This window comes from Hippoglossus stenolepis, chromosome 19 (genome assembly GCF_022539355.2).
Source record: "Hippoglossus stenolepis isolate QCI-W04-F060 chromosome 19, HSTE1.2, whole genome shotgun sequence".
Lineage (NCBI taxonomy): Eukaryota > Metazoa > Chordata > Actinopteri > Pleuronectiformes > Pleuronectidae > Hippoglossus > Hippoglossus stenolepis.
This window is the reverse complement of record NC_061501.1, coordinates 7,153,798-7,180,518: the sequence shown is the minus strand read 5'-3', so window position 1 is coordinate 7,180,518 and position 26,721 is coordinate 7,153,798. Positions and strand designations below refer to the sequence as shown.

The window sequence follows — 26,721 nt, the reverse complement described above, 5'->3', positions numbered from 1 at the left end:
TGTCATTTTTTTCATTTGATACTTGATTACACATGTTTACATAAACAAATTGTAAAGTAATCAGGACTAGGTGTTCCTTGTTCTGGACTGGAGCCAGCCCTACATAACTATGTTGCCTGCTGGTGATTGGCAGCTGAGACACAGTCTCTGATCTGCGGTTGACTCCAGGACAAAGAGGAGTTCCCAGAGGGCATTAATGAGTCTAAGAAATTGAATTCCCTCAGTCTGGAGTTTGGATGTTAGACGATCACTACACAGCAACAACACCCAGTGGACAGGCAGGCCTGTTCTCTGTAGCCCCAACAGACCACCATGCTCAGCAGGTTGAAAAGGCTTGTAGGGGCCCCAGAGCCGCCCCCTGCCCCGGCTGCAGACCCTCCTCCGGCCTCAGATCCACCAGCTAAGGTAAGACCCTGCTCTCTCTCTGACACCTCAAATATTCACAGTAAATGAAACAGAAAATCACAGCATACATTATTTCAGGGCATTTTACAAAGTAGGGTTATGTGTTTATTTTCATCCAGAATAATGACATGAACAGTTACACAACAACAGTTTGTTGAGTCGAAAATAACTTCGAAAGATTTAAGCTTAATTTGAACCTTTTATTCAATAAACAGTGAGTTAAAGACATTTTGTTTACAGTTCTTAAGTACCAACATTTTTATTTGTTTTATATTTAGTATATTTATATTTTATTAATATATATAATATATATATAAGTTATGTCTAGAATTATATGAGAACAATATATTATATAATGAAGCTTGATTTGGAAAAACGTTCACTTTATACAGTTTTGCTTGTGACGTTGAAATATTTTTGCTTCAGTATAATTTACATGTTGCTTCTATTTTAGTTCATTATCAGTAATCACTTCAAGAAATTAGATTTCAGACGTGAGTACGTGTGGCAAGATACTTATAAATTGTGTATTTGATCTGACTTCAGTGATAGTTGAAATCCAAGCGGTATAAAACTCTTTAAAGATTTCAACTTCTTTTCCTCTGTATTTAAAAGTTAGATAATTAATGTACAAAATACAGAGTAGTGGGCCTCATGCGGGGCCCTGAGGAACCCACCAGTAACCTTCATTAATCAAAGTGCGTTAAATTGAAAATATAAAGGGTGTAAGAAAACAGTTTTAGCTTTATATAGATAAAATCACTGAATTAAAAAATATTGGTGACTATAAACAGCTTTCATACATGCTCCATTATTAAATATCAAACCGATCAGCGTCTTGCCACCTGCTTGGCACACAGGCTCATTAAGGTTATATTAAGGTGATTTCGGGGAAAGCCTCTGAAGCAGCTTGGCACTGATCTGGAGAAGAAGTAGCTCCATCAGGGAGGGGGAACCTGCAGGGCTGGAATAACTGTTGTTTTTAAATGAGGCTGAATTCCTGCAGGATCTCTTCTAACGTTGAGGGGGAGGATAGTGAGGATTCATTGTGAGGGTCATTTGGTGCATTAGCAGCTATTAAAATAACTTCAGCCTTGCTTTGGATTTATAACAGTCGTATTGGTCGCTTTAGCATTTTTGGATAAATTCTTAACATGAACCAAATTAAATGAGTCTCATCATCTAAGGTTGAGCTTTGTCCTATATTTGTTTTAAGATTGTTTTTAAGATGTTGTGTATTTACAGGAAGAAAAACCTCCTGAAAAGAAGGATGAAAATGAGCAGCCAAAGAAAGAGGAAGAAAAGAAAGAAGAAGAAAAGAAAGAGGACAAAAAAGAGGAGGGACAAAAAGAAGAAGCAAAGAAAGAGGAGGAGCCAAAGCCAGGTGAAAAAGTAGTCAGAGCTCGTTCAGTGTTAAACCAACAATAACGTCACATCACATGTGTTTGTGTTACATGTACCTTTTTAACACACGTTGACCAGTGTCTGGTGTTATTTTCTCTATACTAGCTTTTGAGTAATGGAATCAGATTGTCTCATTGGTTCCTAATACTCCTACTTACACTTCACTGTCTGATCATAACAGCAGAAAACAGCATTTCTATAAGCAGCACTTTTTATCTATTACACAAACCGTTCACTGCCTGCACACAGATGGCAGGGGCAATTTCAGCCTTTCAGCACGCTATTTTGCCCAAGGGCACCAGACTGGAGGAACAGGAGATCGAACCACCAACCTTCTGGTGCTTAGCTGCTGCTCAACACTAAAATTCCCTTCTCGGTTTTGGAGGTTAATTTTGACTTCACTTAAAAGAACAGGCATCTTTTGGAAGCAACCTTTTACAATTGAACTGATTTTATTGTTGCAGAATAAATTCTGCAGAAACCAAAGGAGAAACTGTCTGACTCTGATCAGCTGCTAACGTCACCTTTCATTTTGTTAATTGTCAGAAACTGCCTGACACATTCTGTTTTCATTTACAGCTGCTCCTGCTGCTCCTGCTGCTGCTGCTGCTCCTGCTCCTGCTCCTGCTGCTGCTCCTCCTGCCGATCCTGCCAATCCAGAGGGTCTTGAGGGTAAGAATTCATCATATATGTTGTGTACCCCACACAATATGATCAACCCAACACAGGATGAGTATAGATAACTACAGGTTCCACAGGACAGCACTTCAAATCAGGATTTTTATTTAATTTTGTTATATTTTTTGTTTTGACCTCTCACATTCAAGATTAAAGGCAACATCAGACTTTCCATAACAGCAAATCTTGTGCATGACCCTCAAGAAAAGATGAAATGTACCTTTGTTGATCCTCCATAGAGGAAATCCACAATCGACACAGCAGCTTTCATGGAAGTAGCAGCACAAGGGAAACATGTAATGAGAATAGAAGTAGAAATAATAAATACAATAAAAGTAGCTATATTGGTGCAATAGAGGAACAAGCTCCGACAAACCTGATTTATGTGGCTGGAGTTCAGCAGCACATATGAAAGTATTAGTATACTCGCGATTCCAAAAACAAGATATGGTATATGGTTTTGTATTTATATAGCGCTTTTCTAGTCTTGATGACCACTCAAAGCTCTTTACAGTACAGTTTTACATTCACCCATTCACACACACATTCATACAGTGCATCTATTAGTAGCACTTTTGTTGTTCTATGAGGGGCAATTCAGGGTTTAGCATCTTGCCCAAGGACACTTTGGCATGCAGATGGGGAAGACTGGGGATCGAACTGCCGACCTTCAGGTTGGAGGACGACCACTCTACCCCTCAGCCACAGCCCCCCATTGAAACTTATTTCACATTTTGCACAGTGAGATTTGTTTTTTTATGTCTTCACTCAATGTTTTCGACGAGTGCACCAATGAAGCAGCTTCTCTCATCTGTGTCTGCAAAATTGCAACAACATTTAGGAGTCAATGACAGGCCAGCATCTCATTTTACAAAAATAAGACTAGTGATCAGCCTATAACATCACCACTGCCTTCTCCTGTCTTTATAAAGCTTTAAGAAATCAACAGATCCTTCCTTTGTGGATTCTGATGCACTGGTGTTTGTCTTTTGAGTTCACTTTGCTAGCAGCTGTAGACGCTCCTTTGTGATTCATTGTTAGTGTGCCTGTGTGGAAGGAATTAGGACCATGTGGAAACATCGATACCAGTATTATATAGGTGTCGCCGCTATGGCACTAGGGTAAAAATATAGTAGTAAAGTCCTTATTAAAGTATTCATATATTACAATAATAATAAGCACCTTTCAAAGCATGAACTGTTATTTCATATCTGCCACAGTTTAATCTCCATACATTGTGCACAAGTCTTTTAATGATGTTGACATAGATGGACAGTGTCGATCTGCACAGCTCCACCCCCACTGTTTCCTCACAATAAGCACAGTGTGTGGACTGTGTGTTTGCTGCCGTCACATGGTCCCACCGTGACTCCTAAAGTAGAAAAGGAGCTTATGGGAGCTTAGTGGTATTTATCAAACAATTTATTTTGGTCTTTGCAGGTAACTTGTGTAATGTTTTCGGCAAGAATAGAAATTGGCACGTCTCTATATCACAACAGGGATTTTATGTCTCATTAAAATGACAAAATCCTTTTTTCTGTAGGAGGTTCAGATAAAAACTGAAAAGTCTTGCTAATGTCAGGAGTTCTTAGAAGCTAACGTAGAGCTGCTTTTTATTCTGTAACAGCAGATTGTTTGTGACAATAACAACATGACACTGCCACACAAGAAGGAACTGTCCCATTTATACAGAACTACTATTAGTTCTGTATAAATGGGACAGTTCCTTCTTGTGTGGCAGTGTCATGTTGTTATTGTCACAAACAGTCCTCATTCTAAACCTGCTCTTGATTTACTTTACATTGTGTCCTCCTCAGACAGTTCTATAATATACTGTCACTTTTAATTGTTTGTGTGCAGCTTTTTATAAATATGGTCCTAATTCAGAACTGCCTCTGCAATTTACACCACACGTGCCAAGTGTGAAGCTGATAAGATGAAGAGTTTACGAGATACAACATACAGACAGACGTTTATGAAATTGGTTGGTAGATAATATTGAGACGGATCACCACTAAATATTGTTTTGTTCTTTGTTTTCAGTGAACAAGCTGAACCTCCTCCTCCACCTGTTGTCTACTTCCGCTACACAGATGATACACTCAGAGATGTGATCAAAAGGTTAAGAGAACGGACAGAGATGCTGAGAGAGAAAGCCATAGACCCTTACGCCACTTCTCCAGAAATCACCCCACCTGTCAGTAAGTACAGAAAAATATCCAACAAAAAACAAAAGCATGGAGACGGGATAGAAGCTCATAGACATGGAGAAAGAGCCACTTAACCCACCATCACTCCCTTTACCTGTTTAGCACCTATCATGAAGAAGGAGGACTACATCAGGCTGAAGGAGGAGGAGCGGATAGCGAAAGAGGCAGCGGATAAAAAGAAGGCAGAGGAGGCAGCGAAAAAGGCGGAGGAGAAGAAGAAGAAGGACGAGGAGAAGAGGCTGGAGGCTGAGAAGAAAGCGGAGGAGGAGAGGCTGGCGGAAGAGGCCAGGAAGAAAGCGAGGTTCCTCCCGGAAATCAGCTGCTCCTGCTTTGACGTCCTCATTCAGCCGATCGAGGAAATTATGGACTCGACCATTGGAACCACCATAGATCCTTTCACAGGTAGGTGATGTGCACACAGACGACCTGACAGTTCAAATGAAACATGAACTCATAAAAAGAGTGAAAACTGTTCTGTTTTCTGTCTCCAGATCGCCGCTACATCGCCTGGTTGACCGTGGTAGCCGTGGCGTACAACTACAACGTTTGGTTTTGCTCGGCCCGGTTGGCGTTCCCTTACCATAACGCAACTGCTAACCCCTTCTGGATAGTTTTTGATGTTCTCAGTGACTTAGTGAATGTGATTGACATCGTCATTTGGCAGCCCCGCCTTCAGTTTGTGAAAGCCGGCGACATCATAGTGAGTCACAATCCCTGTTATTGTCCTGTGTCTGTGATTGTTGGCTTTGAATTGCAGTGTTTTACTCTGTGTAACCGACAAAAATCCTCTCTCACCTGCAGAAAGACCGAGGAATGACAAAGGTTCACTATCGGAAATCACAACGGTTTAAGGTAATAAAGCAAAATCACTTCCAACGATGTAGGCTACTCACAGGTTTAACATATTTCTACTTTGTTCAGTTAGAATTGCTTTACAGAGGTTTTCAATATGAAAACATACAATCATAAGCTTGTAAAATAAAATCCAATATCAGAGATTACTAAAAGCAGGGTGTACTTAAAGGTCCCTTGACATCTGATGTCCTGTCAGATTCATCCTGTGGCCCTTTGGAGCCCAACCCCCTGGTTGGAAGTCCATCTGTAGTGTAACAGTAAAATATGCTTTCACAGACAATTAAACCATGTCATTTATAACAGTCAAGTATTTATGCTTTTGTACTTTTAGTTGAACTGTAAATTAAGGACTTACTTATCCACTGCATTGTCAAATAAGTGTCATCATACTTCTTCCATCAATATAAATTGATGTACATTTTATACATATACATAATCTACAACTCACTGTAACCTCCTAGTGAGAGACGTTGTGTGACTATAAGTGTTTTTATTATTGTTCCTCTGTGTGTGTAGATTGATATATTCAGCATCGTCCCCTTCGACATTCTCTGTCTGCACTTTCAATTCTCCACCATCTACAGACTCAATCGGTGGATTAGGGTAGGCAGGCAACACGCCATTTTTACAAATAATGGAAAAATGAAAAAAAAAAAGGCTTTGGTTTGACAAGACTTCACAGTTTTCTTTGTGTTTCATTCTTGTCTACTAGATTGACTCATTTTTTGAATTCAGCGATCGACTTGAGAGCATCATGGCCAAGGCTTACATCTGGAGGTAAAGGCTCATGGATCAATGGAGCAAGTTCATTCTCTCTTTTGACCGGGGTTCTTTTCACCGAATATATTATGATGTTTGTATGCCTTCCTTTGACATTTTCTCACTTTCATTATAATGACAGTTTTATGGCTATCGCTATGACTTTTTTTGGCTTAGTACACACTATATATTACTCTTAATATATATATAGTAACATTTCTTGCTTTTTCAATCACTAAATTACAAAAATTATTTTAGAAATATAATAAAAATGCCATAGTATAAAAAATAATATATTATAAAAGTAAGGTGAAGTTAGTCATAGTATAAAAAATTTAAATTCATAGCATCATAATTCATAATAATATCATAGCGTCATAATTCAGAAGACTGCAATAAGGTCAAAGAATAGTAGGGGAATATAAATGTATATAGAAAGGAATAAAAATGTCATTTATCATAAGGCATGAAAATCACATAGTATCAATTAAATCAAAAGTCGCAATAGTATAATAAGGCCATTCAAATGTTAGAGTAGTATCATAGTATAAGACAAATGCAGTAGAATAGAAAATCGCGTTATAATATACCAACAAAAATCGCTTTTAAAATCTAATTGTGTATTTTTCCGTGGTTGTGTGTCTGCTGCAGAGTGGCTCGCACCACAGGCTACCTGCTCTTCGTGCTCCATCTCAACGCCTGCGTGTTCTACGTCGCCTCGGTTCACCAGGGCCTTGCGTCGACCACGTGGGTTTATGACGGAAAGGGCACGGCGTAGGTTCCTCTCACTTTGTTTGACCGTTTGCGATTAAGACTCATTTTGATGCGAGTGGTGCTGCCGGAGCTGTCCATGGTGCTGAAACACTGAAACCTCCTGTCCCTCTACAGGTACCTGCGTTGTTACTACTTCGCTGTCCGCAGCCTGATCAACATCGGGGGTCTTCCAGAGCCTGTGACCACCTTCGAGATCACGTTTCAGATGACAAACTTCTTCATTGGTGTCTTTGTGTTCTCAAGTTTGATTGGACAGGTAGGAGGATGGTTTTGACTTTATTTATGTCTTTCATGCAACACTTGTGTTTCGATGGTTATTCTTTTTAATACGAGTTGTTCATTGAGTCTCTGTATTGTGTTGTATGTGTTAATTTGTTGATTTGTTCTTTCTTTGAGATGAGGGATGTCATTGGAGCAGCAACAGCAGGACAGACATATTTCCGGGCATCGATGGACGGCTGTGTTGCCTACATGAACACTTATACGATCTCCAAGGTCGTCCAGAACAGAGTTCGCACCTGGTACAACTACACGTGGGCCGCACAGGGCATGCTGGGTAAGTCTCACAAAACAGACAGAGAAAGTCAAGACCCACAAATAAAGACCTTCAAGTGTGTGTATACAGATTAACCTCCATTCATGAAAACACACTCTCTGTCCTCTCCAGATGAGTCCGAGCTCCTGGACAAGATGCCTCTGGTGATGAGAATCGCCATCGCCGTGGATATCAACCTGGCCACTTTTCAGAAGATCGCACTGTTTCAGGTGAGGTAGCATTCACCTTGTCCTCTGGTAGGAGTGTGTTTGGTCCGAGACAAAACAACTACAGCTACAATAGTGAGTATCTTATTGATAACAGCATTGTTATTTTGGTTATTTTATATACCGGGAGTGGAAGTTACATCAGTAGTGGTAGTTTAAAAAAAAGAACCTAAAATCCGGTCTCTTTAGATACTGCAGTCTTTTGCAACTCAAATGCACCAAAAACTAAAACTATACGATGACACTTTTTATGATGCCTTACTATACTATGACATTTTTATTATATTTTACACGACATACTGAACTATGACATTTTTATCACATTTTAGACGGCATACTATGATATTTTTATAACAAATTTTAGCCCTTACTATACTATAGTATACTATATATACTCTACTAAAAAAATTATAAAAATGCTGATGCTTTACTATACTGTAACATTTTTAATGAGAATTTTGACGCCTTCCTATACTATGACATTTTATGACAATTCTGACGCCTTAAGCCTATGAGATTTTTAGTAACATTTTTAATGCCCTACTATACTATGACATTTGTAATGAAAATTTTGATGCCTTATTATACTAGGACATAATTAAGAAGTTTATGACACCTTACTTTACCACTGAAAACTTACTTGTGGACCTCAATCTGCTTCTTTCAGGGCTGTGACCAACAGATGCTGGTGGACATGTTGCTGAGGCTCAAGTCAATCGTCTACCTACCTGGAGACTTTGTGGTGAAGAAAGTATGTGTGCATGTGTGTGTGTCCCCGTTAATGATACACTTTGAAATTGCAGTAAATGAGAACACTGCTGACGTCTGTGTTCCCATCCTGCGCTCTCTGCAGGGGGACATCGGTAAAGAGATGTACATCATCAAAGGTGGAGCGGTGCAGGTTGTGGGAGGACCTGACAACAGCATTGTGTTTGTCACACTGAAGGCCGGCTGCGTGTTCGGAGAAATCAGGTCAGGGTCCACATGTGTTAGTGACCACTACAACATAATATAAAAGGATTCAATACTGTTATTATTTTAGTCATCAATGAACAGCTTGATATAAGTGAATGGGTTTGTTCCCTGGGTTTGAATGCACTTATTGTAAGTCGCTTTGGATAAAAGCGTCAGTTAAATGAAATGTAATGAATTACGTCATTAAAAACTCTCCCCAGATGCAACCAAATTTTTCTATTAAACAAAGCACATTTACATTTAGAAGTCTTTCTTAAGATTGCATTTGTAATAATTATCAACTGCAATCCAACACCTTTGTTTTAACACTGGTATATTAACAAATGATGATGGCAAGAGACCCAGTGATTTTGGACATGGACACATTTATGCTTCTAACCTTTCCTCCTCCCGACAGTTTACTCCAGTCTGCTAAAGACGGAGGGAACAGGCGCACCGCTAACGTCAAAGCACACGGCTTCGCCAACCTTTTCGTCCTGGAGAAGAAGGACCTGTTTGACATCCTCGTCCACTACCCCGAGTCTCAGAAAGTGCTGGCCAGGAAGGGAAGGTGAGTCACTGAAGTTTGATTGTGACGATGGCTGTTCATTGTAACTGTCACGACTAATTTATCCTCCCAAAATAACTCAGTCAGATCCAATTTACACTACATAAAAATGAATAAGTAGCTCATTGTTGATTGTGTCTGTGACTGCAAAGGCAACTGCTCAGAGCCAAAGGTCCGGCAGCTGCTAAAACCGACGAGGAGAAGAAGAAAGGCCTGACTCTGTTTGGAACCAAACCGCAGACGCCCAAGCTGATCAGAGCGTTCGCCGAAATGCGTAAAAAAGGAGGCTTCTTGGAAAAACTCAGGGTAAACTTTTCATATTTAGACTGGGTCAGCTTTGATTTGGTTGTGTGCAGCTTTTACTGATGACCTCTGGTCGCAGTCACCTCATCACCTACTGAGTATGGAACCTTGATGTGATTTTTTATATATTTTTTTGTCCTCTGTCCACAGAAAAGTGCAGCAGAGGCAAAGTGAGAACAGGACGTTTGATGCCACAGATCCACACTTTTACAAATTTCCATCATTCTGTATCATCCACCTTTCAACCATTGACTCAAAGGGACAGATCTGCAAGCCAAAAGGATTCTAGTTTTCATGTGATGCTCCTCGGCACACATGAAACCAGGTTGCAGAGCTGAAACAGGACATCTGTAGTTATAATCTAATAATGTTCACCTTCTTAACTTTGGTTTCTTGTCTTTAATAGAGAAAGAAATGTCTGTTAAGCCACATGATGCAGTTAATATTGTGTTTTAAGTGTGTATATTGTAAATTATGTGTAATTTTTCCATATAAAATGTATTTAAAAGAATATTTTACTACAAAAGACTGAGCTCTCTTATACTTCAGACTGAGGTTCTTTCTCTAGTCATTTAGTTTGGATGTTTTAGATTGAAAGAATTCGTTGTTTTACAATGAGCAGTGATGGCATCCATGGCTGAGCAGACAAGGAGCGCCATCTGCTGTTTGACAGGAGAATTGAAGTGAGGTGCTGGGTGCTCACGAACATTGTGACACTGAAGCAGCATTTTTAATTCGGAGTAAAACATACTAAACACTTGAAGATACAGAGAACTGGTTTCCTTTTCTGTTTGAAAACTGGAATCGACTGTAACTGACATGAATCCAAGCCGTCCACTGTCTCTGTCTCTGCAGGAAGAAGCACACGACAAACATATTTCATGTCCACGTAAAACGCACATTTATTTGGGGTCTTTTCCTCTGTTCCTGGATTATTGCCACGTGATTCTAATAAGTCACCTGGTTAAATAGCTAATACTGTATACTCATGGTTTGGTGTCTATTAATAATACCTAATAATTACCAATACATCTCTTCCTGAAGCACTTAAGGAAACAAACTGCCTGAATCTCTGAGGCTTAGGATTTGTGTATTTTTAGAGGTAAGCATCTTTTAACAACAACACCTGAGTATCATGAAGCTCTCTAACTGTGAGGCCACATTACAACAATAAAATGCACATAAAGCTACAGAAACAGGATCACTGATAAAAAAAACAACAACAGCAGCGTAACATGGTATAGAGCAAATGGAAAAATCCACACAAATGTAGAATAGGCTGAAACATAAGGCATATACACTACATAGTTTCCTCCTCATGCACAAAACTGCAGTTGGACATTTTCTCTCAATATGCAGACAGACCTGGTAAATAACGTGACCTATAATCCGGTTTGGGATTGAGAACAGTTGACAAAGACGTGTCAGCTACTCCCCCTGCTCTGCGATACTGTAGATTTACAGTCCAGCTCCGTCATGAGTCTGTTCAGAGTCAGTGAGTCTGCAGGATACTTGGCCTGTTGCACAGGAAGTCTTTATCTCCGTGATAGATTTGTGCAGGAACACGATGTTTAACTCGGGAGCTTCCAGAAGATCATCTGTCTGTCCTCCCCCCCTGTGATCACCGTGCTGCACAAATCGTTCATCCACATCGCCGTGACAGCACCTGGGCAAAGAGAGATCATTTTATAGTTTGACATACTGTATTAAATATTAGAAATCAATTGACAGTGGATTTTTTTTAAAGGCTGAAAGGTGATTATCATTTCGCTGCATTTCCATTTGTGTGACCACGCCCTTAGTGGGAATTTAAATTTTGGCACAAGATAAGCAGAGGGAAAAGTAGGAGAAAACCTGAACTAACTTGTCTCTTCTGTTGAAAAACTGAACATTACAGAGAAAAAGAAGGTTTACAAGTAGTAACACAGACCAGAGACCGGCTGCTGACTCTATGGTCTGAATTTGTAAAAGCTCAACACAATCAAAATGTTTCACAGCTCCTTTGATTTGACTAAAGTTACACTTAAAGTATCATTTGAACAAATAAAAGCTACAGACTGCTCCCCAGGTGAGAGGTTAGATCATGAGGTCTACCTGAGTGTGCGGCGATCTTCTTGGTGACTGTGTTGCTGAGCAGGTCCCACAGCAGGAGGTCACCTGACTGCCCCCCGCACAGCACAGAGTTCCCGTCCCAGCAGAAACACCTGGAAACAACCACACAGACGCTGCTGAGTCCTTTAGGAAGACCACAGGCTGCTTACATGGCCGAGACTTGAACACAAATCAAAAGGCACGAAAGTTGTTTAAGACTGATGTTCTCAGCTTTGACTCATTTTCTATGGAGCCTAAAGACATATTCCAAAATGGAACGCAGAAAAAGACCAGGAAATTGGGAAAAGTTCAGCAAGAATGTTTCTGGAGCAACTGACATTTGAATTCTAACAAACAGCGTTTTAGGAAAATTTCCAGGAAAACGTCCAGAGTTCCGAGCATGTGTGAGAGCAGCTCCTCTGCGGCGACAGCAGTGTGATCTCACCTCTGCTCCTCCTCTGCTTTCACCGTTGAGATCACCATTCCTGTCTGGACATCGATAACCTTCATGCAGGAGTCGGCTCCGATGCTGAGGATGTGTCGACTGTCTGAGGACGCAAAACAGGTTCATTACTTCAGAGTGGGTCATGGTTTCCAGGGGATTCAGGGTTAAGAAAACAGGATGCACTTATTAGTTTGTTTAGATCTTTCAGATTCACGTTCAGGTCCCCAGATCATTGCCATAGTTACGTAATTTCTCAATTCAGCTTTATTTGTTACTTACAGAGTGATATTGTTCAGCTGTTTCTTTGTTTTCCAGGACAATCGAAAAAATAAAATGGCCATTTACACCCCTACTTAATGCTTTTGCTTGTAAAGGCCTGTATGACTCACACAGAAGAACTAATTCAATAGCTGCCAACACTTGAAGGCAGAGTGTTAAAGTGCTTTGTAAAACAATACAGCACTTAAAGAGCCATGCAGAAGCAGTTACTGAGCCCTGCATCCATCTAAAAGGCCCATTTTATTTTCCGCCCACTGAAGCACCGATTCTGAGCCCTGCTGAAATCAGAGAAGCCAGAAGAGGTTCTGACACGTACCAGGACTGAAGGCCGCGTGGTGGATGGTTCCTGTGTGACAGTGGATCTGCTGCAGTGTTTCGTAGCTGCTCGTGTCCCAGATGGTGACGGCTCCGTCCTTACAGCCCGTCACCAACAGAGTCCCCGCTGGATTCAGACCTGCGGCGTTCACCTGAACACGGGGACGGATAAAACAACACGACAGGGACGTGAATTTGTTGAAGCCACACAAACTGCCCTCACATGAAACCCCAGATTTAACAGCCCCACTCACCCCGGTATCATGTTCCAGCTCAGCCAGCAGCTCAAACTGGGATCTCTTGTGACTGGAGGAGCTGTCACACACACACTGCCAAACCTGTCAGAAAATAAAAACACAATTCACTGCACTCACTTAGACGACAATATAAACCATACAACAAATGAATGCACCATCTAGGGACCTGTATGTAGGAGGCACATTGAGGAATACATACTTTTAAGTTTATAGTCAAAGCAGCTGTCCAACATAGTACTAGTTTTCTTATCATTTCTGTACTTATTTGAGATTTTATATACATATTTTCCTTGTAGAGACATTTTATCCTATTTTTGTCTTATCTATTTTTATTGTATTATTTTATTAAAAATGTAATCAATGTCACTGAAATTCTCCACTGCTTTTTTTTTTTATCATATATAAGAAATATATGTAAGAAATTCTCCACTACTCTATTCAGGCCAGGAGACCCTTCCCCACGAAGAGATGCCCCCTGCTGTTGATGCTGAGAAGTTAAAAACAGCTCAGTCAGTGGAAAACAGCAGCTGCCCGATAGCTGATTAATGGATTTTAAAAAGTGTCACATGTCTATTATTATTACTTTCAATGACACATACTCTTTTAATAAGTGCCTCATTTTTGTATTCTTCCTCTAATGAATAAGAGCTGACATAACTTTTCTTCGCCTTCTCTTCTCTCCCAGTCCTGCAGTTAATTAATGATCCTTGTTCCCACAAAAACCCTCCAACGTTCACATTTTCTTTTTCACTTAAGTAGTGACCCATGTGTGTATACGTGTGTCTGTTTCTTTGCATAGGGTTATATTGAGTAGAAATTAAATAAATGAACAAAAATAGCAAAAAAGAAAACATCTGTCTGCAACATTGATGTCATGTTGTTGTATTTGATCAATTTCTTACCTTGACAGTGGAATCCCACGACGCCGTGTACAGTCGGTCGTCATACCAACACATTTCACTGACCGCGTCATCATGACCCATCAGTGTGTCCTGCCGCCTGCCATACGGGATGGAGTAGAAATAACTAGGGGACAGAAACATTTTGAAGTCAGGAAAATCTATTTAAACACCTGGCGGCAAATGCACATACGAAATTGTACATACACATTGTTGTCCCATGAAGAGCACGCCACAGTTTTACCGTCTGCCAGCATCAAGCATGACGACAAGGCCTGAAAAACAGACGTCGTCCAGAGAAAGAGTCAAGGAGGAGCACAAGGAGGGATGGTGAACAGGTAAGTAAAGTAAAAGTGTGTACCATGTTTGAGAAGGACATGCTTCTCTGGAACTCCTTCAGCTCTTTGGAAAACATCTTCAGAGATGAGTCTGGAATGAAGAGTCAAACAGTCAAATGATTCAGAGGAATAAAAGAGAAATAAGACATTTTTTATCTCTGTAGAGAAAGAAAGAAAGATTTTTTTCTGACCTTGGGATGTGGAGAAAATGGCGGCTCCGTCTCGGGTCACTGCAATGCCCGTCACAGCCCTGCACGTTTACCAGAACATGTGGAAGGATTGAGGATGTTTTTAGGTTCATGTAGAAGTCGCATAAATAACAAATAGCAAAGACAAAACTGAGACAAATGTGAGGTTAGAAAAAGGACTTTGAAACGTGAGATGGTTTTGTCAGCAGCCACCTGTCCTCGGCACCTTCTGCTCTAACAACTTCCTCAACAATACATTTCAAGATGTTACTATTTTTAAAACCCAAGGCAGATGAGAAACTGGTGCAGCTGCATGTCGCCTATTTGCTTTGCATGAACTTCCTCATATTTCAACCAGAGCTTTCATTTCACATGTAGACCAGCAATGCAGCTGTATTTCTGCTTTGTTACCTTCGCCAAGGAGGTTATGTTTTCATGTCTTTTGGTTTACTGGTTGGATTTATACAAAATTGGGTGGAAGGATGTGGTATAGATCAGGAAAGAACACAGATCAGGCAGCGGATCCAGGAATAATTTTGTTCTGCTTTCTTTAACATTGTGAGATGAGGCGTCTTTTGACATTTTGACTGATTTCCCAGGGAAAACTTCATAGATCTTGATAAAAGGACAAATATGGCTCATTTAGGGGAGTGATATCTTTAAGTGTCTGCAATTTGGGGCTTCTTGATTGAATTTAAAGAGGGCTGTTGGGCCTTGGCGGAGGGATGCGCAACACTGAGTGCCATTCTAGTTATTACTGCAGCCAACCGGACGCCTCTTCACTCACTCTTTATGGATCTTGTGGCTGGAGACCTGGGTCAGGGTGCCCATGCTTGTCCAGGCCATCTTCCTGCTCTCCTCAGTCAGGTCCTCGAAGGATGAGTCCTCGCTCTGAGAGGCTGGAAAACAACACAGGAGTCACTGCTGGAGGAACATGTGGATGTCCATGATGGAAACGGCAAGAAAACTGTGTTGAAGAACTACTACTTCTTTTAAGTCAAGTCCGCACACGTAGCAAGATATCCAGACCTTTGCTGATATATATATACACATCAGTCTTTTCAGTGTTATTCATAATCAACTCGTGAATAGAGATGTACGGTTGTGTAACTCACATGGAGACAGTTCACTGACTGGTGAGTTGATGCTGGAGCTCCGGGTGATGTTGTGAAACCGTGGCGTGATCCTCTGAGGGTGGGGGCTGCTGAACAGCTGCGTGGGCGTCTGACCAAACTCCAGGATCTGTGTCAGCATGGCGATCCTCTCGTCGGGGTCCTCGATGCTTTGCAGAGAGATGTCGGAGGGAGAAGTTTGGTCAAATGATGTAGAAGAAAGTATTGTTATAAAAACTCTTGAGGGATTTCAGCTGATACCTGTCACAGTCGATGCCGCCTTCGTAGGTCAGAGGGTGAAATACTGAAAGAGAATGAGACAGATGTGAGTTCTGGTGGGTTGCTGATGTTGACGATAGCTGCTGAGAACAGTATTTTACCATTGTGAGCTGCCACAGCTTCGCCGCCCCTCTGTCTGAAGCCAAACACCAGGTCAATCCACTCGTGCAGCTGCTCTGACACGTACTGACTCTCCAGTGCCGTCCTGTGCTTCTGGAGAAAATCACCAGCATCTGGATTAAAGAGAAAGAGGGCACTATAAATATGCAGCCGCAGGACACACTGAAAAACAATAGTTGAAATATTAATAAACGGCAGCAAGATCAGGTGGATTTCGACCCATCTCGGTTCGAAAAGGAAGTTACCTGAGGCCCACGATGGGAGAGCGACATCCCCGACTAAGCTTCCATTCTGCCTCCTGCCCAAATCCAGACTCATCCTGTTTTCCAGGAAGCTGCAGTCGTCCCCGTAAAACTCTGGAATCAGCTGCACGTCAGAGGAAAAATACTTTTAGAATAATTGTATTCAGTCATACTGCTTATGATTATCTATTTTATTGGGGATCATGTGCAATATTTCCTAAAACATAACTGTTGCCATATGATGGTTTGTACCAGGGTTAACTGAAAGCTCATTTTGATCAGCAACAAAAGAACACAAACAGGACACAAAGTTACACACAGTAGTAGATCACACATGCACACAGCGTGTCAATACAAGTGCCACATCAGAAACAGGGAGAGTCAGTGGTGAAAGAGCTGAGGATCTTTAAGCTGTAAAACTCGTTCTCCTCTGGCTCCACTTGGCCGACTGTCTGAATGCAGTGCCACGGCGCTACAGTACAATCTCATCAGTATCCTCACTGTCCTATAGTCATGAAAGTCACTGAATCTGTCCTGAATCAATAAATGTCTAAATAATAAAATCAGTGTTTTACCTCTTTGAAGTCAGTTGCTCCCTCTAAGCAGTTTCTCCATGTTTCACCGACGCTGTGAAGAGGAGACACATCATCATTAATTCCAACATGTATGTGGTCTGGGTGTGTTTTGTTTATTATTTTTCGTGCGTTGCTGTTTTGATACCTGTTTTATTATGTAGTGATTGTGATGCTGAGACGAGACTGTACATCTCAAGAGGTTTTTCCTCATAAATACATTTGATCACATAAAGGCATATTTAATCTAATGGTAACTTCATCATTTCTTAAGTTGTTCTTAACAGATCATTACCAGTAAATGGAGTAAAATGTACAATACATCACTGGTTTGTGATTGGTGATATCCTACAATTCAAGGCTAGTCAGAAATACCCAGCATATGTTTGGTTAAGGACCTGGACTGATGTCAGACTTTCTGTACCTGTTAAACATGCGATCTGCGTGGTCGTAGCGACCGTTCTGGAGACACAGCATGTGCTCCGGAGCTGCAGGCACAAGACAATTCATCAGATTAACAAAACACCAACATGGAGACAAGGAAACACAGCAGGCAGCTATTAACAGTAACAGTGTTAATATAATACCTACACCCCTGCTGACACAAATGACACATGTATAAACACACTTAGCATGTGATATAGACCCGTACATGCTGTGTGTTAATGCACAAGTGTGCGACGTACCAACTCTGGCCAGGTAGAAGAGGACGTAGCCTGGAGAGGAGTAGTGACTGCCGTACATGAAGCGAGGTTCAGGCATGCCTCTGTAGCGAGCCTGTGAACAAGAGAACATCTCTGCACTTACTGAGGAGCTGAGGAGCTGAGGACCACAGACGCTCACGGTCCAGAAACAAGGAGACATCAGTGAAGAGACTCACCAGCAGTCGGTCCAGACGCTCTTTGTTCAGAGCTCCCACCGGTTTGCTCAGGTCCCTGAATGTGGCGGCGTTCGTCATGTCTGAGACACAGAAGCTCGGATGGTTAAAGCTACATTTCAAACACATGATACTAGATACTGCCAGATACTAGAGGCCTGACGACTCACCTAGCTGTGAGCTGGTGTAGTCGTCGATGACCCAGGGGAAGATGGGATACTGGGAGAGGTCGTTGCAGCTGCGGTCCGCCAGGTTGTTGAGGTGGAGGAGATACTGGTAGTTACTGAGATGACCTCGCTGCCACTGCAGCATGTAGCTCTCTGCTGTGTGCTCCGTCATGTGGTTCTCTGAGGGAGACCAACGAGAACAGCAGGGTGGAGAACAGTCATGTGTTGTTAGGTTTTACCATTACTAGTGTCCAAAGTCCAATAAAAACATAGAATTTTGTAATGGAATTTAAGTGACCGTTGTCAAGACAAAATAATTGAAAATAAACAGCGAGTTTTCCCCTGAATGTCAAAGTTGATGATGTTTGTATACGCACAATGTGAACCATTGGGAATGACCGGATTTTCCGCATTAATCAAACACATAGTGCTCTTATGGAGAAAGCAGCTTCCTCTGTGACATCGTGCTACATGATCTGCATATGGACGATGTAAATCAGCTCCAATGATTCCCTGAAGCCTCGAGCTGATACTCAGAGCTTCTTCTTCTTCTTAACCTCACTGATGCTGCTTTGTGCCTTCTGAGTCATATTAGCTGGACAAGTGTGTGACTAACCACAAAACTGAATCCATTTTCTCCACTGTGAACTGATAAATATCTAATCTCTTGCAGGCGACTCCACAACAACTATAATAACTTAACAATTATATTTGATTAAATCAAGCCACATCAAAAAAGGCTTACTCATACAAATTAGTTCCTCAAATATGTCTCTGAGAAGTCAAACACCCGAACTTGCAATCTGAGAAAAGCTTTTTAAAAAATCCTGGATCTGCCCCTGATTTGGATCAGCACCATAATTATTGTGTTCTTCCCTGACACCACATCCTTCCACCAAGCTCCGTGGTTATCTGTTGCAGTCTAGGTTTTGTGTAACACTGCTATGTAATAGACAAACAAACCTTTGGTATAGGCAATAGCTGATATACACAGAAACACAGCACAAGCAACCAGCAGGATCTGTCCCACCAACACACACTGTAAGTGTTTGAATGATGTTTTCAATATGGTGAAGAACACAACTAGTATTTGTCTGTTAGAGGTTAATATAGATTCTGTTTGTTCATTATTGTCACTAACATGAAGATCTGCTCATTGAAGACAATTTTAAATATAAATACAGATGATTCCAACACATTTTTCTTGCCAGTGTAATGTACAATTTTGAAGCAATAGCAAAATCATCACAGCAGGAAACAATTTGAAGGTTTGAAGTAAACCAAAATTCAGTCGTGTTGATTTTCTCACCCAGGAAAGTGGCGATGTAGTAGTAGATTTCATCTCTGTCAGCGGTAAGGTAGAACTTCAGGTAGATGTCAGAGCAGAAGTCGTTCTCAGTGCAGAACACCTCCAGACCCTTGGCCACACATGGACACACATGCACTCATCAAACTGTACAGATATACCAGACTGTGACAGTTCATGATATAAACTAACATCATTAAGTATGTGCAAGGTCCCTCACCAGTGGTCTGAGGCAATGTCGTCTTTTGTAGATTCTCCTGACTCGGTGGAGTTTGATTTGAATCACGTGTTTCTGACATGAGAGTAGAAATTGGAAATTAACTCAGTTAAGATGAGGTGACTGTTTATCTTACTGAGAGCACTTAAATTAGATGTGTCGGCTCACTGGAAATCCGTTCAGCGGCTGGAAGTAGAGGTTTTCATCCGTGATGCAGACGTGACCGGGGTTGGACACCAGAGGCGTGACCATCTCCACCTCACACTCCATGTGAGGCTTCTCGGCCACGTTCTGAAAACTTCACAGCAAAGTATCGCCAGCGTCATGTTCAGCTACATGATCCAAAAGAATCAACACTGCGGAGCTATATATCTGATTATTGTATTGAATTTATACACTTAAACCAGCAGGTGAAAACACAACGTACCTGTTTTTGTCAAACGAAGACCTCGCCAGTCGTGATTGTAAATTAGCAGCAATCTGGAAAAACACATGAAGTATGTTTGATAATTGACAATAGAAAAATTACTAAATAATTACTAAATGCAAGGCAGCAAAAATATATGGAATGAAAGACAGAAAGAATCACTTATGCTTTTGTTTTACGGTGTCTCCTCTTTTCTGCTTGTGCACCTGAACATAAAGAAGTGACTGACTCACCATTGCAGTCTGGTCTCCGAGCTTTTCCAGACACGATGCTCTGTGAAGCTGCAAGAAGCAGCAGAATCAGAAGGTGGAGAATTACAGTAACTCGTACAGTGAGCGTGCACTAAATCAAATTCAGCACAAACCCCTAAAGATGGACAGATGAAGGGAATCAAACACACTGCTCAGTCCTGTGACAGTCACTTACCTGAAGTAACGTTTGCACGACGTCTTCTGTTTTAGTCCAAACCTCCAGTTGAAAATTAATTTTCTTTAATCCCTGTCGAAGACATATGAGAAGTTTATTACCCAGCCTGTCGACATGGCTGTGTTTGTGTGTGTGTGTGTGTGTGTGTGTGTGTGTGTGTGTGTGTGTGTGTGTGTGTGTGTGTGTGTGTGTGTGTGTGTGTGTGTACAAAATAACCATGCATTGAAAGATTTTCATCAAACTTGGTGGGGGTACTACTATATCTCCAGGCCAGTCAAAGGACGTGAAACACACATATTCCACCATATCTCCCCAAATAATAGAGAGACAATAATGGCAATACAATATAAAAAAGTTAGTATGGCCTTATATGGGTATATACAGCATACATCGCTTCTGCAATGCTTCACATTTCATATTTGAACACATAAACAAGTCTTGGAGTCTCTCAGAGTCCTGTGTTCCTGTTTTAAGGCCTTAACCAAGTAATTAGGAATCTTAATGTTGACATAATTACACACTAACTCAGGTTTAGCAGTTTCGTGATCCTGGTAGAACCAGTAGTCAAATGTGATGCCTGAAGCAAAGTACTGAAACTGCTGGAATCCACATCTCACCCTCACCCCTGCTAACTGAGTGGATTTAATCTGGCTCTTGCTCTTTAGGAGGTGCATGACCAGACTTTCTTCGAACAAACAGATGCACAAAGAGTGTGAAAACATCAGTCAACACACAAACATCAGAGATTGGGTCGACTCACCCTCTCATTTCTGTAAGGGGAGATCACGTTGCTTTCTTTGATGTAAATAACCTGAAACCAAAGAGAAAATTAGATTTTCCTTCACAAATCCATAACAATTAAGCCGGACAACTGAAGACAACAATAAGACAAACAATCACCATTTATTTCAGCCTCACAAATCATGAGCACTGATGTCGCTTCGAGGATCAAGCACACTGACACACACAATATCACATCTCCATGGTAACAATAACTCACCTGTCCACATGAAACAGAGATGGCTGATGGTCGAGGCCTGTGAGGAAAACACAGAAGTGTTTAAGTAACAAAAAACACCCACAGAACATTATTTTAAAAAGCCCAAGGTTGGTTTTCCGGGTATATTTAGCATTTGTGTGGTATTTTTGAAGTGACCAAACCAGTTTGACAAAAGTAAAGTGGAAGTGTAAACTCACTCATTGAAAGGGTTGTTCTCTTTCTGCACAAACTCAATCTTCTTACAGTCTCGAAGAGGAATCTGCAGATGAAGAGAAAAACCACATCAACACACATCTGGTTTCTGCATCTCACAATGATCATTCAAAACTGAGCACTGTGTTTTTTATATAAACACTTTGGGTCTCACTATATTAACTGAACATATACTGTTCTTTCTCTTATCCTCAGATTTCCCCTCATGATTTCTAAGAGAACATTTTACTAATAATACTAATATTTCAAATTTATTACACCGAAATTAGTAAAAAAAAATATATATATATTTGACAGGAAGAGTTAAAAAACAAACTGTTACTAAAACAAACCTTTAGAATTGGCTCTGTGAGATCCTCAGGATCAAATATGATGGATCTGGAACAGACCTTAAACGAGCCTCTGCTTTTTCTGGAAGAAAAAAAATTATTATTATACAATTATACTATTTATATTATACTGCAACTTGTATTGAATGTATACAGGGAAACAGATGTAAGGATGTTATGTTATTTAACTATTCTTTTGTGATTTTTTTTTTATATATCGCTCTGTGTCAATATTCTTCTAAAAAACAAATTTTCTTCTTCTAAAAGAATTCAAATATCACATTAAACTAATATTGATTGACCAAGTGTGATAAATAAATAGGAAAGTGTATTTTGTTTTGTGCTGGAAACCCCTGAGACATCGAGGCTGATCTGACAACAGCTTGTTGTTCAAACACTGACAGAAAACAAATGTCAAACTACTTCACTGACATTACCATACGGACACGGATTGAGAGAACAAACAATCCCATACCCTAACCCTAGTATGTTCCTGTGTTACAAACCACAATTCCCTCTTACTTTTTTCCTGACTCAATTATCTTGTCAGTGTATTTGTGTAGCTTGTTAAAGTCTTCATAACAGGATGAGATGATGTTTGAACAGTTGTTAAGTTCAAGCTGCCCTCAGCTCCACCAACCTTCAACAAATATCACTACCTGATGTGTAGCTGTAACACACAACCTACAAATACATTTCAAAATCCTGGTTTTAACTCACAATGACCCTGAGGTGTCATTAGTCGTAGATAAAGCGATGCTGTGAATAATCAGAATTACCTCTCCTTTTTTGAAATGTTTGTCACGTGGTAGGCGATGTGCTGTTCAAAATAAAACTCCTCCAGATCCAGCAACAAGAGAGAAAACCTGAGGGAGAACAGAGGAGAGATGGAGTGAAACAACTGCACAGTGTGTTCAACGTGGTGGAAACAACAGGAAAACAAGCACTGAGGTAAAAATTATAATAATAAGCAGGATCACTGCTAAATATACTGACCAGGGACGAAAACAACACAACCACTGAATTATTAAAAGGACAAACAAGCGGAATACAACATTTTGTGGCTCCAGAGGGAGCATGAGCTCAAGTGGCTTCATGGGTAATGTAGGCACAGAGGAAGAAGACTGCATGGAAAAAAGAACAGAGCTCTTTGAGTGTCTGGTAGTCAGAGGCTTCTTTCCAGACATGTTCTCACTAACAATCAGCTGCGACAGTTATCATTTATTGAGACAAATGTTTCGATTACAGATGTGAATTTAGATCAAGTTTAAATTTCCATGTTCAAGTGTCCACTGATCTGCAGGTTTGGTCACTGGAAGTGATTATTCACTCAGGCCCTTCATCCACCACAAAAGACGACAGACTCCAAACTCAACGGTGAAGCCAAAGCGTTTCAATCGCCACCTGGCGGCTGGCTGCTGAATACGTCATAAATCATGCCTCCTCTATGTTAGTGGACGGGACATGGAGTAAGTCAAAGTACACGTCGTCAACTATATATTTCTTAATGATGGTTTCTGTCATTTTAAGTAGTTCTTATCACACTGATGTTTGTTCAAGGGCTAATTTTTCTGGTACGATGCTATAAAAACGGGGTGACGTCATGATTGACAGCTGAGACTGACTCATGATTGGTCTAGCATGTATTATATGTAGGACCTTGATACAACGGCGATTGATCAAGATGGCAGCGTTTCTATCCGCGGTATTTTTGGGCTTAGTTTCTTAGTTCCTTGTTAGGGAAGTGCCATCCAGGATATGTTGAGAGCAGGATAGTCCATGACAAGACTCTAATTTGGATATTTTTATAAATTTGTCTGGTGCTCACAGGCAGGAAAGTCTGCAAATCGATGTTTGAAGACTGAGGGGAAAGGAGCAGATTTAACAAATACTTTTTTCATCTATTCTAGGTCATTTTTTTTACAGTGCAACCACTTGACACTGCAAAATAGATTACAAAATTCTGATATGCTGGATTAGTATTGGTGCTTATAAAGACCAAACTAATAGGATGTGGTTTCCACATTCAAGGACAATTTTGGTGTTTTAAATTTTTAATTATCACTACACTCACCAACTCAGTTTTACTTACATGAACACAAACCACTGCCTGTAGGGAGAAGGCAGGTGTTTGGTCACTGCAACACTGACCCAGAAACAGATCACCAGCTAATCTAGACAGATAATGAGTGTGTTTACCTTTGTAATCTCCACCAAGGAGGTTATGTTGTCATTGCTTTTTGTCTGTTTGTTTGTCTATTATCCAGATTAGTCAGAAACTGCTGAAACCATTTTATAGAAACTAATGAAATGGTTGTGTATGGGTCATGGATTGAGTTCAGAGGGCGTCTACAAAATGATTTTTTTATCACTGTCTTTAACAATGCATTTTTCTACTTTTGTGAACATCAGCCGTATGTATAGCACTAATAACTATAAACAGGTGAAATCTGATGCAGATCTGGATAATGATCAAGAATCTGTGAATCCAAATAAATATTTTAAGAGGATGATCTATGCACAGTTGAAATACATTGAAACATATTTCTCATAACTATATCAAAGGATAGATATTTTACCTGCGTTTGCTATGAGAAGTTTGCAGTTAGTCTATGTGTACTTGTTATATGTATGTGATTGCAATACATGTATTTACAATATGGAGATAAAGTGGCCAATCAGCTTTGGCAGAGGTATGCTCTCTCCAAGTTCCCTTCTACTTTGAACAAATGTTTGATTTCATAAAATGTAAAAAAGAGCCAAAGACAAATATAAATCCTCTACTTGGAATAACAAATTACATCACCTGCTTTTCATTCACTGAAGTATCCTGTTTATCTGAATATGCCGTAACTTATTTTGAACAGTAAACTGATGGATACACAGAATGCTACTGAAAAAGTCCTTTGTCAGTGTTGCTCACATCCAATTGAATTAACAGTTAGTAAAAAGAAAAACATATTTTTGGCTTTGAGTTCCATGCAGGCAGAGTAGTTTGGTGGTTTTAAACTATGGAAGAAGACACTGTTATGGGGTTATTACATGATACTCCGAGCTGAGGTTTCTGAATGCATTTCAGGAGAGAAACAATAAAGTCAGTTATTTCTAAACACCACAGTGGAAACATAAATTTATTTTCCTAACTACACATTATCCTTATCAACCCACCCACGGTCTAAAGACAGTTCGTCACAGCTGAGGCCCAAATATCTTATCGTCCATTTTTCAGAAGCGACTTCTCCTCTCATGCCAAGTTGGCTTTGAGTCAAACTGGCCTGACTGAGCACTTTAGACAACTGTCACATGGAACATCATTTCAAAGCTTTTAGGGAATAAGCAACGTGGTACATCAGGATCATATGTCATTCTCTTCTTACTCAGTATGATGCTACTTCTTTCATTTGTTCACAGCAGCTGCCGTGTGGTTCACTATGATAGATATAAAGGCTGTGGGAAGCAACTCATCAATTATACATAAGGCTGATTCACCCAGTGCACAACGCCCCAGGTCTACATAATCGTATTAATAACACGGTTATCAGAAGCTTGCATCATATGAAGTAGAATACCAAAAATAACAAGCTTCTGACACTGTGACGAGTTTAAAGACCTGAAGTGTTTTAGTGTTTATTTGTCACTCAGTTGCTGTTAAGTTGTGTGTCATCAACTTGTTTTAAATTGTTGTGTGTGTCAGTAATGATCAGATGGAAAACCTGAGTGAGGTCTAGAGCCCGACTGTAAAAATAACATTGCCGGCAATATATTAAACAAATTGGCAAGTATTTCTAAAAATGATTATGAACTTAAATAAATTGTCAGCTAACAGTGAAAAAAGCCTCATTGTTAAGTGAAGCACTGGTGAACATATTTTTTTAACTGTCAAAAACACCAAAAGCCGTTTTCGGACAAAACCGGAGAAGTGGCTACGGCGTTAACGCGCAGTCTGTCTTTCACACATGCGAAACAGAGCGGGAGATTTTTCAGGCGAGAAACTCTCTTGACATCTTCGTCTGCGTCTTCTACGTGTTCGCCACCGCATTTTTGCGTCTGTCACACATCAGAGGCACCAACCCCTCCTCCGGGGACAATACGGAGGAACTGCAGAGTTCAGTGCCTGCCTGAAAGCAGCCAAAGATGCTGATGCTACTTTCACAAGAAACTACAAAAACTAACAACTTCTCAAATTGTTGGCAACAGCAGCAAAAAGACTGCTATGTATAACACGAGTGCACCGGGGGGGCCCAAAGCCCACTTTTGCCCCTGGGCCCCCTCAGGAGTTTGGCCTGGCCCTGGTTGTAGCTCCAGTGTGAGCCCGGTTCTGCGGGTCACTGCTCCCGATCCCGCATCATCACACAGCTTAGCTCTCATTAGCTGAGTGGCCCAGGGTGACGTTACACGCAACAGCAACAACAACACACACACTGACCGACAATGACGGGGTAACCATGGTGAAGCAGCACTGACCTCTCTTTGGTCCGTTCTTGCGTCTTTAGAGAAGCCATCGCCGCTCTGCGTTCTTCTCTGCGTTCTGCACTGCGACCAGACACAGACCAGTAAACACGGAAATCGTCAGGAGACCACGTGACCACAGATTCTACACAGAGGTCTCACTCTGACTCTGCTTTCCGAGTACCGGCTTCTTCTCCAACCGCTGCCTCTCAGGAAAAAAAGGAAAAGGTTACATCACACATATTATTATTCTGCAAGATTATTATTGTGTGCATTATATTGCACACACCACTAGGCAATTACATATTTTTATTTGTCCCGCTACCTGTAAGAAAGTATACTATTTAAAAATATTGACAACATTTTTTTTACCGCTGTCAAATGTCACAAAGTGTCATATTTGACCCAAACACTATGTGAGGGGTTAACTGGCAAATTGTGGTACTAAGGACTAAAAAGGATTATTTTACACACACAGAAAAAAGCAACTTCAAGTGTTTT

At 40.7% G+C, this 26,721-nt stretch overlaps 2 protein-coding genes across 2 annotated transcripts; one reads left to right on the top strand and one right to left on the bottom strand.

The window, feature by feature from the left end:
• Positions 1-138: 138 nt before the first annotated feature.
• On the top strand, positions 139-10,198 carry cngb3.1 (cyclic nucleotide gated channel subunit beta 3, tandem duplicate 1). The gene is made up of 18 exons (XM_047337866.1): positions 139-405; positions 1,651-1,789; positions 2,389-2,481; positions 4,530-4,688; positions 4,800-5,099; positions 5,189-5,397; positions 5,499-5,549; positions 6,069-6,155; positions 6,265-6,329; positions 6,963-7,085; positions 7,200-7,341; positions 7,482-7,641; positions 7,753-7,850; positions 8,515-8,598; positions 8,701-8,819; positions 9,220-9,372; positions 9,522-9,675; positions 9,823-10,198. The coding sequence occupies exons 1-18, from the start codon at positions 313-315 to the stop codon at positions 9,844-9,846; spliced, it is 2,253 nt and encodes a 750-aa protein (XP_047193822.1). The 5' UTR covers positions 139-312; the 3' UTR covers positions 9,847-10,198.
• Positions 10,199-10,549: 351 nt separating this feature from the next.
• Positions 10,550-26,371, bottom strand: nsmaf (neutral sphingomyelinase (N-SMase) activation associated factor). Its single transcript, XM_035142717.2, has 31 exons — positions 26,236-26,371; positions 22,551-22,637; positions 21,775-21,853; positions 21,427-21,488; positions 21,230-21,266; positions 20,990-21,040; positions 20,230-20,301; positions 20,037-20,084; positions 19,804-19,856; positions 19,545-19,674; positions 19,380-19,451; positions 19,163-19,271; positions 17,857-18,033; positions 17,690-17,769; positions 17,496-17,586; positions 17,234-17,297; positions 16,813-16,864; positions 16,241-16,361; positions 15,977-16,108; positions 15,858-15,900; positions 15,600-15,766; positions 15,272-15,383; positions 14,488-14,546; positions 14,320-14,387; positions 14,166-14,233; positions 13,962-14,085; positions 13,057-13,140; positions 12,804-12,954; positions 12,209-12,311; positions 11,767-11,876; positions 10,550-11,338 (listed from the first exon to the last, which is right to left on the bottom strand). The coding sequence occupies exons 1-31, from the start codon at positions 26,271-26,273 to the stop codon at positions 11,244-11,246; spliced, it is 2,739 nt and encodes a 912-aa protein (XP_034998608.1). The 5' UTR covers positions 26,274-26,371; the 3' UTR covers positions 10,550-11,243.
• Between the last annotated feature and the right edge of the window lie 350 nt (positions 26,372-26,721).